This window comes from Anser brachyrhynchus, assembly GCF_964034855.1.
Source record: "Anser brachyrhynchus genome assembly, chromosome: 26".
Classification (NCBI taxonomy): Eukaryota; Metazoa; Chordata; class Aves; order Anseriformes; family Anatidae; genus Anser; species Anser brachyrhynchus.
In genome coordinates, this window is record NC_137719.1 from 2,236,285 (window position 1) to 2,248,639 (window position 12,355).

The window sequence follows — 12,355 nt, forward strand, 5'->3', positions numbered from 1 at the left end:
GTGGCGAGGAAAGCGATGCTCGTTTTTCTGTAGCCGGCAGAAAAGCCAGCTTTTGGGCCTGGAGAGCTCAGCCCCAGCTCCGTCGGCAGCGTGGGGGCGTCGCGTTTGGTTGCTGGAAGGGCGGGGAGAGGTGGAGAGGGGACAGCAAAACCCGGGGCTGAGCCGCTCTGTGTCGGAGGCTGCCAGCCCCACAGCTGCCTCGCTGGAGGTCGGTGCCCAACCGGGGTTCCCGGAGGCTCGCGAGCTCCCCGGGCGATGCCGTTGGTGAGCCCAGCCCCGGCTTTGATCCTTTCTTGTCCAAACGCAGTCGCACCTGTGCTTTTTGTCACTTGTCTCTAAAAATCAAAGCACTCGAGGCAGCACCACCGTGTGTGGGTTCTGTACGTACGACGTGCAGCACAGCGCACTTTCCCCTCTGGCCCTGCGCCTCGCCGTTAACGTGCAGTGTTTTTTCCCTAGCAAGGCTACTGAGGCTCCCGTGACAGCCCTGTCCTGCAGGATCTTGGTGTGGGTATGGCTGCGTTGTGCGTGCTGAACCTGTCGCCTCTCTTTTTTCCTAGTCGTGGGACATCTTCTTCCGCAACGCCAACGCCGGAGCTGCTCCAGGCACCGCTTACCAAAGCCCCCCCCCACTGAGCACCAGCCTTTCTGCACTGTCACAAGCACAGTTCCTGGTTCAAGCACAGCCCAACGTAGACAAACTGGTGGAAGACCACCTCGCAGTGCAATCTCTCATCAGGGCATACCAGGTAAGAAGGTCGCTTGGTGCGGAGTTTGCCCTTCGCAGCTCCCCCGGCAGCTCGGGCAGCCCTGCCCCCGGTGGCTTCGTGCTCGATGCATGGCGCACGCGGGTTCTGTGTATGCACCGCGGGCTTTTAACATCTGCTGACCTGCTGGGGCAGATGCTCAGCTGATGGCTCTTAGACAATAGGAAGATTAAAGCCATTGTCCCCCAACAGAGCGGTTACGCAGCAGTGTGCTGCTAGCCCAGCGCAGGAGCTGCGGGAGGGGGCCCCGTTCCCACGCCGGGGTTGGGGTGTGAGCGCCGCGCTGCGCTCTGCTTCCGCCTCCTGCCTCGCTCAGAAGTAGCGTGGGACGGCCGTCCTGCTTCCCGTGGCTCAAGTGACAGAACTTCTCAGGTCCCAAAATAGAAGCTCAGGAAGCGTTTCCTTGCGATTTGCAAAGTGGGAGAGGGCTGCGGCGCCACCGGACTGAAGCTCAGGCCAACGCTGCCAAAATCAACGTCTCGGGAGAAGCAAGTTCCGAGCAGAAAGGAAACATCCGCTGGCTGAAGGAGCAGCCTGTGCACAAATGACATGGCCAGTGTTCTACTCGGGAGGGCACGGAGCTGTGTTTCTACGCCTGTCGTTCTTTGGTTGCAGTCCGGTTTGCCCAGAGTGGGCTTTGCTGGGGGCTGCGGTGGGAAGTTCACAAACCCAGCCGCGGTGGAGGTGGCCTTAGCTCTGCCGTGCCCGTGTCACCTGCTGCTGTAAAGAAGCACTCGCTGCAGGTCAGGATCCTGCTCAGGTATCGGAAAAACCCAAGGTACTGGGCCACAGGTTAAGTCCAAAGGTCTGCCCAGCCTGCGCCCTGCTGGCCCGAAGAAAGCGCCCCAGCCCGGCTCGCCTCCGCACCCAAGTCCTGCTGGGGCATTGCTCTGCTTTTTTTGGGCACGGTGCAGCCAGGGCTTGTTTGTGAGGACCTGCGCCATGCCTCCTGGCAGGTGTTGTGGGAGGTGATCGCCCTGCCGGCTCCTTCCAGCTCTGAACCCCGGGCGAGTGGTTTCTAAGTGCCGTGCGTCACCTGCTGGCTCAGCAAGCAGGTGGATGCCGCGGTAAATCAAGCGGTGCGTGGTGTGGTTGGAGGCAGCGACTTCCGAGCAGCAATTTGAACCCCAAATCCCCAATCTCTTCTGCATTCCCTCCGCTCCTCAAGTCTCTGAAATGGCGGTGCTGGGAAGCGGTTGCTCTTGGCCTGTTTTTTCTAACCCATGTTGAGAAACGTGCCTCCGGTCCTGCACCGGTGCCACCGTACAGCTGCCGCCGTCGTGGCTGTGAGCTGCCGTGGGGTGTCTGGAGGGGAAGTTCAGCGTGGTGTGTGGAGGTAGGTGAGAGCAGGAGGCCCTGCCGGTGCTGTGTAACCTCCTAAAGCACCAGGCAGTTAATTTCTGAAACTGGATCGAGCTGGAGTGTCTCTGCAGTTAGAGGTGAGCCGTGCCCCTGCTCTGCCGTGGTTCGTGGTAGCACCAGCGCTGGCTTGTTCCTTAATTGCAGCAGTGCTTGCGTGTCCAATTCATCATTCCCTTTGAAATAACCGGTGTGGTCTTGTTCCGAGCTGGGGAAAACAATCTGCCTTTGTGTCCCTGTAACGAAGGCAGCCGTGCCACCCACCCGGCGGGACCTCCGCCGCTGGCTGCTCCCACGGCTACCGACGAAGCTCCGCGTGGCAGCGCCCCGCAGCCTGGTGACCTGGCATGCGGGGAATGAAAAGAAGCGTGGCTCCTGCTGGGAAAAGACCTCCTCCTCGTTCCCACACGAATTTGGGGGTTCGCTGCGTGCTGCTGAGCTGATCTCCGCACAGGTCACCGAATGCGCCTCGCCTCGCCCCTGCTCACCAGCCCTGCTCCCAGCCAGGGCACCCGGCCCCAAACGGCCGCCCCATGGACGTGGGAGCAGCGTAGTGAGCTCGTGTCCTGCCCTTAAGCTTCGGGATAGTCCTCGTGCTCTGCTGCAAGTCAGATGAGCAAATAAATGCGTCCTGGACAAAGCGGGCCCCGAGCAAGCTTCACATGTGGCAGGGGCCTGGGGGCGCAGAGAGCCTGTGGGGACCCGTGCTCGGTGAGCTTACAGTTAGTGGCTCGTTTCAGGCTTCCTGGCTGGTAAAACTACAAAAAGCCTTCCCAAAAAGCCTGTTGGGACAGTTAGATACGAGTGACTCTGGTAAATAGCATCAGAGCAGTATGGCTGTTTTGTACAAGCTAATCCTAACAGCTTTGCGCACGAGTGATTCCTGTAGCTGGAAACTGTCCTGATGGCGAGGAGCGTCGCGCAGCTTTTGGGGAGCCCACGCCAGAAGCGGAGCTGAGCCTGGATGCTTCGAGACCCGGAGCTGTCAAGAAGCAGGGCTGTGGCTTGAGGTTGAGAGCTCTGCCCGTCGGGGTGAGCTGAGCTTGCACGGGGAGCTGTCTGCCGTCGTGAGCAGCTAAGGGAAAAGTTTCCTCAGACTGTGGCAAAAGAGGTTAGGTCTGAGTCGGAATAAAAAGCAATATCTGCAGCTTCAGGCATCTGCCATGTAGGAGGTAGTGCCCTGCTGGAGGGCAGCAGTAAGTATTGCAAATAAAGGCAGTAAGGATTGAAAACCCCGACTGGGCAGCACTGGGAGCGCCGAGGAGGCCGATGAGGATGGGACTTGGGGTTGGAAGAGCACAGCCACGGCTGCTGAGCACCGGCGTGGGACAAATGCTGGGCCCTGTGCATCTCACCGGAGGGAAAGCAAACGGTGGAGCCCGTCTGTGGTCAGCACCCGGCTGAAGTCTCCAGCAGCACCTTCCCGGCCACAGCTCTCCCGCGCCCGAAGCCCCGTCCTCAGCGTTGTGCCCCGGACCCACTGCAGCCCCCTCCGTGATGGCGATGTGCACGGACTGACTGTCCTGCCCTGAAGGAACTCTGAGTTAAGAACTAATTGCCTCTCGTTGCTTTCTGTGGCTCCTGATGCAGGCACAAACCCAGCGAGACGCCTCGTGGAGCCGCTGATGCTCCCGTAGTGCCAGAGCCCTTCAGTATTGCTGCCCCTGCTCTTCCTACAGCAGCAGTCTGTGCTCCATGGCCTGCGCCTCGGCCTTACTGCAGACTTCTCGCCCAAAAACAATGCTCTGAGATGCAGTCCCCTAACAGTGCGGGCAGATGTTCCTAAATAATGTTCCTCTGCCTCGCTGTAGTTACCGCTGGTGGTGGCGAGGCTGGTCTCCTCCGTGCCACGCTGGCGTGAGAGCCAGTTGGGCATAGATCAGTCAGAATCAGGAAAAGTGGCTCTTAATTTGCTCTGAGGCTTAAAAGGAAAGGAGCAGCGTAGAGTTGTCACCGGGAGGTGCTCGGGGTGGAAGTCAGACGAGCTCTGGGAAGTCAGGCAGCCCCGGGGCTCGCGCTCGGGAAGGTCTCTGCTCCGGAGGGGACCCCCCTGCGCCCCAGAAATGGGAGAGGGGTTAGGTGGGAGGCACCCGTACCTGGTGCGGAGTGCTGCGGGGTTCTTCCCCACGCGCAGAGCTACGCTGAGCAGCTTCTCCAGGCTTCGTTTGGAGCCACAAACTGGGCTGTTAGCCGTGCCGTGGCAAGGCTTGCAGAGCTGTGGCAGGCGTGCCGTGAGAGCAGCCGGGTCCCTCCTGTCCGGCAGCTCTGCAGAAAATGCAAAGGGGGAAACTGCATGAACTTTCTTGAATTTTCTCTTTTAAGGAATGGCTCTTCAACTAACTTGTTTTAATGACTAATCTGTGTTGTTGCTTCCAGGTCAGGGGCCATCACATTGCAAAGCTTGATCCTCTCGGCATTAGTTGTGTAAATTTTGATGATGCGCCAGTAACTGTTTCTCCAAACGTCGGTGAGAATTGCTCTGCAAATTAATTCTAATGTAATTTAACTTTTTTACCCCTCCCCTCTTTTGTTTTTCTCCCTTTCTCCTGTCCCTCTTGGTATCTGTTCTCCTTTCCATTCCTGGCCCATTTCATAGATTCGAGGGCATCATGTAGCACAACTCGACCCACTGGGCATCTTGGATGCGGACCTGGACTCGTCCGTTCCGGCCGATATTATCTCATCCACAGACAAACTGGGTGAGGGCTTCGAGAGCAGTCAGTGCTGCATCGCTTGAGCTCCTCTCTCTTTCACGGCTTCGTAGGTAGAGCGCTTCACCCGTGCGGAGGGAAGCTCTTAGGTTTCCTTCGTGATGATCACTCTAAATTTACTCCTGGAGCGTGCAGCGGCGGAGCAGCTCTGCCCCCCTCTGGCTGTCCCAGCCAGCGTGTGCCGAGCCGAGCCCTGCAGCTCGCGTCCCGTTTCTCCTCCCAGCACAGCGAGTCAACTCGCCTTGCAACGGGATTAACTCATCCCGTGGGGGAAGCCGTCGCATCTTCTGGAAACATCAAGCAGCCAAGAGGTTTTGTGTCGGGGAGAGCGCGAGCTCTGGCACCTCGGCGCCTCTTGCTGCTCTCGTAGGGCCCCGCCAGCAGGCGCTGGGCGCTGGGGAGCACGGGCTGGCCTCATCCACAGCGGGCTGACGCTGCCAAGAGAAGCGTCCCGGCGTGCCCCTGCCGTGATGCCCTGCCTTCCCCTGCTCCCAGCTCGCTGCAGCACCTTTAAATCGGTGCGTTGCCCCTTTTTCCCAAGACTGAGCTATGAGAACCTGCCAGTGATCATGACAAGGAAGCTTTGGGACGCGTTCCCGCACAAGTAGGGGGTGGAAATTCCGGTGCCTTGAGTGAAAGACGCACGTGTGCTGCACGGGAGTGTGCGTGTGGTGCCGAGGACGTGGACCCTAACCTGAAAGCGCTTAACCTCAGCCCTCTGAGCGTGCTTCAGTCGTGATCTCCGCAGCACGCCGCCGTTCTTCCAGCTGGAGCAGGGTGGCGGCAGCTGAGCTCTCTCACCTCGCTGGTGCTTTCCAGGGGTTGTACCCCGGTGCTGCGAGCACTCCTAGAGGCATGCTTCTAACTTAGCGTAGAGCCGCGATGTCGGTCACTAACCCGCACAACGCAGCAGCTGATGGGAACATGCGGCGCGTGGGATGGCCGCGGTCAATTGTCCAGAGCTCCTGGCACCCGGCTGGGGTGGCTGGGGCAGGAGGAACCTTCCCCCAAACCAGCTTTTGTCCTGCTGGGGTGCAGGAGCGTGCTGCCACGGCCCGGTGACCCAGCCGAGCCGCGTTTTGGTTCCAGGAGCTGCTGTAGCAGAGGCCGGGCACGTGTGGTTGTCACTTGTGGCCCGGTCAGAAGTGTGCTGAATTTCTTTTGGGATTGTGTGCTTGTCCTGGTTTCAGCTGGGATAGAGTTAATTTTCTTCCTAGTAGCTGGGAGTGGTAGAGAAGGGTTAGGATTTTGTTGTCCCAGCCGGTGGGATAAGGGGAAACTGCTTCGCCCCGAGGTCTGACCTGCTGCCAAAGCGGGGCTGAGCCCCAGGAGCCGGTGGCTCGGGCAGGAGCCGTGGTGGGGGCTGTGATGGGAAGAGGTGGGGGGATGAGGGCTGCGAGCCCGGCTGCAGGAGGAGGAACAAGTCCCCGTATCTGCCAGCAGCAGCAGCACCGCGAGGCAGGCTTTTAGATGAGCAGGCCCTCTGGCTGTCCGTCCAAAGCAGAAACTCAGAGGAAGGTGAGACCAGCCCGAGGCTTTTCCCCAAGTCCTGCCGCGGAGGCGCGCACACCCCCAGGCGTCTGCACGGATCCGTTTTGTCTCTGGGCTGTAGCTTTTGTCACCGAGTGTCACACCTGCCGAGTGATGCCGAACGCCTTCCTGCTTTCAGGCGAGCTCTGCCCGCTGTCAGGTGAGCTCTGCCTGCTTCCTTTCCCCCCCTCAGCAGGAGCTCGGGCTCAGCTCCTGCCCGCTGTGGCTCAGATCCCCTTGGCGGGTCCAGGCTCTGATGGGAGAGGCTGAGCACGGCCGTCAGGCCTGATCCAGCCGGGGCTGCTCCTGCCCTGCAGCCCCCTCTATGCTAGCAGCAGCACCACAGCGGTGACAAAACCTGGGTGAAGTGATACCAATCTCATTTTTCCCACTCCCCTGGGGTGCGCGGCCGTGAGCCCTGCGGCATGCCCCCCCTGGGAGTGTTCGGCATCGCTGCTCCGGAGGCATTAGCCAGGAGAGAATCTCAGCCCGAGATCTCTGCGTCTAAGCCAGGCGTTAATTTTAATTTCTTCGTGCCTTTCTTTCTAAGATCTGTCGCTGCAGTCCCTGGTGTTGATTTAATTGCCAGGAACGTGCAAATTCATAGGAAATAATGAGTCCAGGGAGCAAGCCGTGCCACTGGTTCCAGCTGCTGGTTCACGCTGGGGCTGGATCCCCGCAGCCAGCAGGAGCCCGGGTTCAGGTGGCTGTGTGTAACCAGAGGAGGCTTTTTGTCTTCGTGTAACGATTATTTAGTACTGAGTAGGCCTTCTGCTGGTAGCAGTAGTGCCGAGGAAAACCTCACTGACTGATCTCGGAAGAAAACCGGCAAACATAGCTTGCAGGCGATGCTGAGCGCAGCAGAGGGAGCGGGCGCTGGTGCGGAGCTGGGGCAGGCAGGGGCTGTCCCCTGGGGACACGGGGACCAGGGGGCCGGGAGGGAGAGGGGCCGGGAGGGAGAGCTGCACGAACGCCGCCTGGCGAAGTGTGGCCAAGCCCAGCCCAGCAGCAAATTCCACGGGGCTCGACACGGGACTTTTCCCTTAATTGGCAACAGCCTCCCGCGCCGCCGAGCGCCCCGGCGGCCGAGCGCTGCTCTTTTCCCGTGTGGGAGCAGCTCGGAGCTGTGCCGTCCTCAAAGTGTATCCCCTGAGCAGGCGGCAGCCCCCTGCCATCGGCCCTCCGGGGCAGGAGGTGGCCACCGACCGCGGTGCTGCGGTGACCGGCAGGCTCTCGCCAGCCGTGCCGGCTCTCAGCCTCCCGCAGAGCCGTGGTGCAAAGCCCCTCTTCCAAAGGCGAAGCTGGTGGGCAGGTCTGCAACCAGCAAACCGGTGTGCAGTGTGTTTGGGACCCCTGGGCTGCCACGTTGGGGATCCCTGGGCTGCAGCATTGGGGATCCCTGGGCTGCCTCGTTGGGGATCCCTGGGCTGCCACGTTGGGGATCCCTGGGCTGCAGCGTTGGGGATCCCTGGGCTGCCTCGTTGGGGATCCCTACAACGCTGCCCCTGGGTGGCATTTTCCACTCGCAGCCCAAAAACCGCTTTGAAGGGGCACGAAGCAGCTGGTTGGAGGAGGTTTTTTTGCTGGCTGGAGCTGAGCTTCCAGCAGGGGCTCTCTGGAGCCTGCGGGTTGTAGAGGGCCCGCAGCACCCTGGGGTGGCATCAGCCCCGCCAGGCAGCGAGCAGGAGGTGCAGGGATGTGTGGCAGGGTGGGGACGGTGTCTCGCTGCTGCCACAGCCTGGCCCTCGCAGGCTTTCAGCAGTCAGGAGGACAAGTAGAGATTTTCTGGATGGTGCCCGGGGTCTGGCGTAGCCTGCTTGTTTGCAGAGAAAGCCAATTTCTAAGCAAATCCCGCTGGCTTTTTGCTTTGAAAGAGTATTTCCTAACACTTGGGCTGCAGTTAATTTACAGAGCAGCTAATAACAGGAGCGTTTTTTAAACTTGCCCTCGAAACAATCTCATTTCCTATTTCTGTGCAGAGAAATCCTTAAAGGTCAGCTTTTGTGGTGGGAGCTGTGCTGCTAACAGCTTAAACTGTGGCCGGGCAGTGCTGTAAATCAAAGGAGTTGCATGGCTAATCTCTGAAATTGATCTTTCTTCTCAATTGCCTTTTGTTTAGCAACTTGCTTTTGTCTGTTTTGGAAGCTTTCTTTGGATTAAGCAGTGTGACCTTTGGAGAAAATGCCAGGGTGAGAAAGCCTGCCCGAGGGCACGCGGTGAAGCTGGCGCTCCTGCAGCCAGGCACCCGGGATTAACAGAGTGGTAGGGCTGGAGTGCCAAATTCCTCTTCCCTTTCTTATGTTTTATTTTATTTTTTTAAATATCTCATCTTGGTCTTCTACCGCAGCTGATCCGGCATGGTAAGTGGTGTAGGACAGAACCGACGGGATTACTGCAGGAACTCGAGACGACCCGTCCCAGGGAATACCTTAGCACACTAAAATCCAGTTGTGTGTGGAAGGCGGTGTGTGTCTGAGTGTCTGCCTGCCTTCCCCATCTGTGCAGGGAGCGTTAGGGTTGGTTCAGCCGTGCCCCAAAATCCTCTGCTGCCCACGGAGCTGCTCCGTGTGTTTGGCCGGGACAGGAGGCAGAGTGAGGGCAGGTTCCTCCTCGGGGTCCGCCGTGGTGCAGGGGCTCCTCTGGCACGGAGCTCGTCCCCCAGCTTGGGAAGAGCCCCTGCAGGGAGCTGGGCTGGGAGCAAACCCCTCCAAGCCCTGCTTCCCCCCTGCGTCCCGCAGGAGGTCCCTTTGCACAGACCCACGAGCAGCCCCGTGCCCCCCCCACCTGCGGGGCGCTCCCTGCCCAGCCCTCGGGAGCAGGCACAGCAGTACCTCTCCGTACCCCACCTTGAGACTCAGAAAGGAACGCCTCCCGTCCATGTAACTCCCTTCCCCGCTGACCAAAGGGGAAGCATTCCCAAAGCCTTTCTTGCAGCCCCGGGTGAGATTGAGGCACTCGGCCGCCTAACGCAGCCGGGGAGCGGAGCCCCGGTGCTGTCCGCACCGGGTGCCGCGTCCCCGTGCTGAGCATGCTCGCAGCCTGCTTGAGCACCGTCAGCCTTCTGCCTGCTTGCTGCACCGTTTGTCATCCCTATTAACGGCCCCACTCGCTCCTACAGCGCAGGGGAGAGGCCCTGGGGGAGCTCCCACATCCCGCATGGTGCACGTGCACCGGGAGCGGAGGTGCCCGTGTCCTCCCGGAGCAGAGCACGGCTGCTGTTCTCGTGGCGGTGACCTTGAGAAGCTCCCGGTAGAGACGAGCGGAGCGAAACCATCGGGGAGCAGCCCCCAGCGGGAGGCTGCTCCCTGCCCTTAGACGGGGAGGCTCCCAGCACCCCAATCTCTGCCGGACCTCCCCGCTAGCCGTGGTAACGTGCCCGTAACGCAGCGCGCTGGGAAGGCGCCTTCCTGCGGCGCTGTGCCACCGTCTTAGGTTTCGCTGCCCCGAGTGAGGTGTGCGTAAGAGGAGATCTCAAACCATGCAGCTCAACTGCTACCCAGTGTCTGGTGCCCCTCGTTCCCCCCCGTGCTCTTGCCTCCTGCAAGCAGCTCTCTGAAGACTTTCCAGCGGGATTTCTCTGCCATGTAGTGTGTAGTCATCCTCCCTCCCAACCCTTCTGCCCCTGGTGGTTTTGACTGTGTTTGAATACTGTATTTTTGACTTGTGCTCTCCATGACTAGTTTTCACGGTTCCAGTTTTTTTACTAACTTTGACTGCGTCTCTCTATCTTCTCCCTGCTGCACCCCCCCCGCCCACCCCAGACCTCGCAGTGTTCAAGGAGCGGCTGAGAGTGTTAACAGTAGGAGGTATGCAAATAATGAGCCTTTAACCCTCGGGAGTGCAGGACTCTCTTTGAATAGGTTATTCTGGGCATGGAGCAGTAAAGCCGGTAACGCGGTCCCCTCCCGTGTCGCACCAGTCCTGACTTTTGTAACCCGTTCATTTTTGATTTGTCTGGCTAAAAGTCTCGAGCTGGGTGCTTGGGTAGTGATGCTTCACCCTGTAGGAATGCCCAAGCTAGAGCCTCGCTGCCCTTTTCCATACTCTGTGTTTGCATGCCTAGCTTGCTAGAGTACATGTTTTATTGTCATCATTAATTTTACGAGGCCTCAATCTCCCTGATGGGTTCAAGCCTAGCACAAATCCAAGCTGCCTTTATGCCCTGTGATACCCACGTGCTGTGTGTGTCACCTGCGCACAGCAGTGGGAAGAGGTGTGTGCAAACCCCTCTTCTGCCTCAAAAGGTTATTTATTCCATTTTGGGGTACTAAAACCGAGCCTCGTGATTATTTGGTCGTCTCCACAAGGTGCAGCCACGAGGCTTTCGATCCCCTCCTGAACGAGCACGGACTGTGCCCTCTTTTGGCCCGGTACAAATTTGGCAGCTCGTCCCTCGCCTTCCCCCTGCCCGACGGCGTCGCTGCTCCCGGCTGACGCGTCCCAGCCCTGCGGGGGAGCTGGAGGGCTGCAGCAAAGCAGAAGCAGAGGCAAAACCCCTGGGACCGCTTGTACGGCCTGGTCTGCGGCTGCTGGGCGCTGCCTCTGCAGTCAAACACCTGCAGCCTTGTGGCGTCCTGGGCTGCGTGCTGCGACAGCCGCTGTGCCCAGACGTCGCCTTTGGATTGCTCAGCGCGGTCCAAAGCGAGCGCCAGGTTGAGCCGGTCCTGAGCAAAGAGCAAGGGACGGGCTCCTTAAGGTAAAGCCCAAGAAGGGTGAGCTCTGCAGGGCTGTGACGCTGCTCCCGCAGCACGTGGCATCCCCACAGGGCTCCCAGCAGCGAGACCGCCCTGCTTCTGCCTTGCTGCACCCGTTCAGAAGGACCAGTCGGCCTCCTCCCCGTGCCTCAGTTTCCCCAAAGACAAACATGAGCTTCAGCAGGCGCAGAGGCATGTCCGAGGGCTCGTGACTGCCACTGCAGGGCCCGGAGTGCCCTGGTGCTGTAGCAGCAGCATGCAGGGCTTTATCTTCAGCTTCAAAATCTGGTGTTGAGGTCCTGACCCGCTCTGTGCCCTGTTCCTCCTCCTCTCCAGGAGCAGCCCAGCGCCCTGCCAGTCACCAGTGTGCTGTAAGCAGGCGCGTAGCGAGCGTGCTGGCACGTGTAATTGGGTTTTATAGAAAATGCCATCACTCAGCTGCTGCTCCCAAAGCCAGGCTGCCTGGCCAGGGGCCGCTTTCACAGCAGCACGCGACCGGCCTGCCCCGCGTGGATGGCGCTGGGGAGGCCGCGGCGGATGCAGCAGCCACGGGCTGCTCCTGGAGCCAAGGACTGGCCTGGGAAAGGAGAAGGTTCAGAGAGCAGAGCAGTTCCCCTAAAAGAGAGCAGCGGGAGCTGGGCGAGCCTCCGCTCGGGTGCCGGCACCACGAAGGAGACGGGCTGTGGTGGCGCCGAAACCGCCCCGCGGCCACGTTGGTGCCGGAGGCGAGCGGCGCTCAGCCCGCGCTCCGCGTCCCCGCGAGGCTGCGGCACCCGCCCGGCCGTGCCGGCTCGGCCCGCCCCGGCCACCCCAAATTGAAGCGAGCAGCGCCCGCCGTGCTGGCCGGCACCGCTCCCGGGTGAGCTATTCAGGAGAGTCCGTCGCAGAGCCCTCGCGCTGACGCTGTTCTCTCTCTCTTGCTTCTCTTCCTCCTCTTTCTCTCCTCGTTTGGGTCCGTCTCTTCTAACCGTTCCGCTCTCTGCTTTGACATTTTTAATTCTGAACGTCTGGTGAAATCCCCGTTTTTGCTCAATGACTCCTGTCACTCCCCCTGTATCTTTTCTCTCTGCTCTCTTTAAAATTCATGGTGTATTTTGCGTTCTTGGGGCTACAAACTTCCTGATTCTGACCCTGGATTTTAATTACCAATTTACATGCACATATATTGCTTTGTGTTTTGTTCCCTGCATTACCTTCCGTAATAACCTTGTGCTCAATGTCTTTTGTTTAATTACTGCTTGGTTTTTATCCATATAAACCTCCTTCATGCTTATTTTTGGTTTTGTGCTGCTTT

General features: G+C 59.5%; 1 protein-coding gene across 5 annotated transcripts in view; it reads left to right on the forward strand.

Annotated features, from left to right (window-relative positions):
- OGDH (oxoglutarate dehydrogenase) overlaps nt 1–12,355 on the forward strand; it is a 37,915-nt gene that overhangs the window by 12,867 nt on the left and 12,693 nt on the right. For 2 of the 5 annotated variants that reach the window (XM_080568176.1, XM_080568179.1), the window contains exons 3-5: nt 561–749; nt 4,723–4,825; nt 10,129–10,173. In XM_080568176.1, coding sequence (XP_080424302.1) covers nt 561–749; nt 4,723–4,825; nt 10,129–10,173 — 337 coding nt within the window. Of the gene's footprint in view, nt 1–560; nt 750–4,502; nt 4,594–4,722; nt 4,826–10,128; nt 10,174–12,355 lie in introns of all 5 variants that reach the window. The other 3 variants (XM_080568177.1, XM_080568180.1, XM_080568178.1) reach the window with 3 other exon arrangements.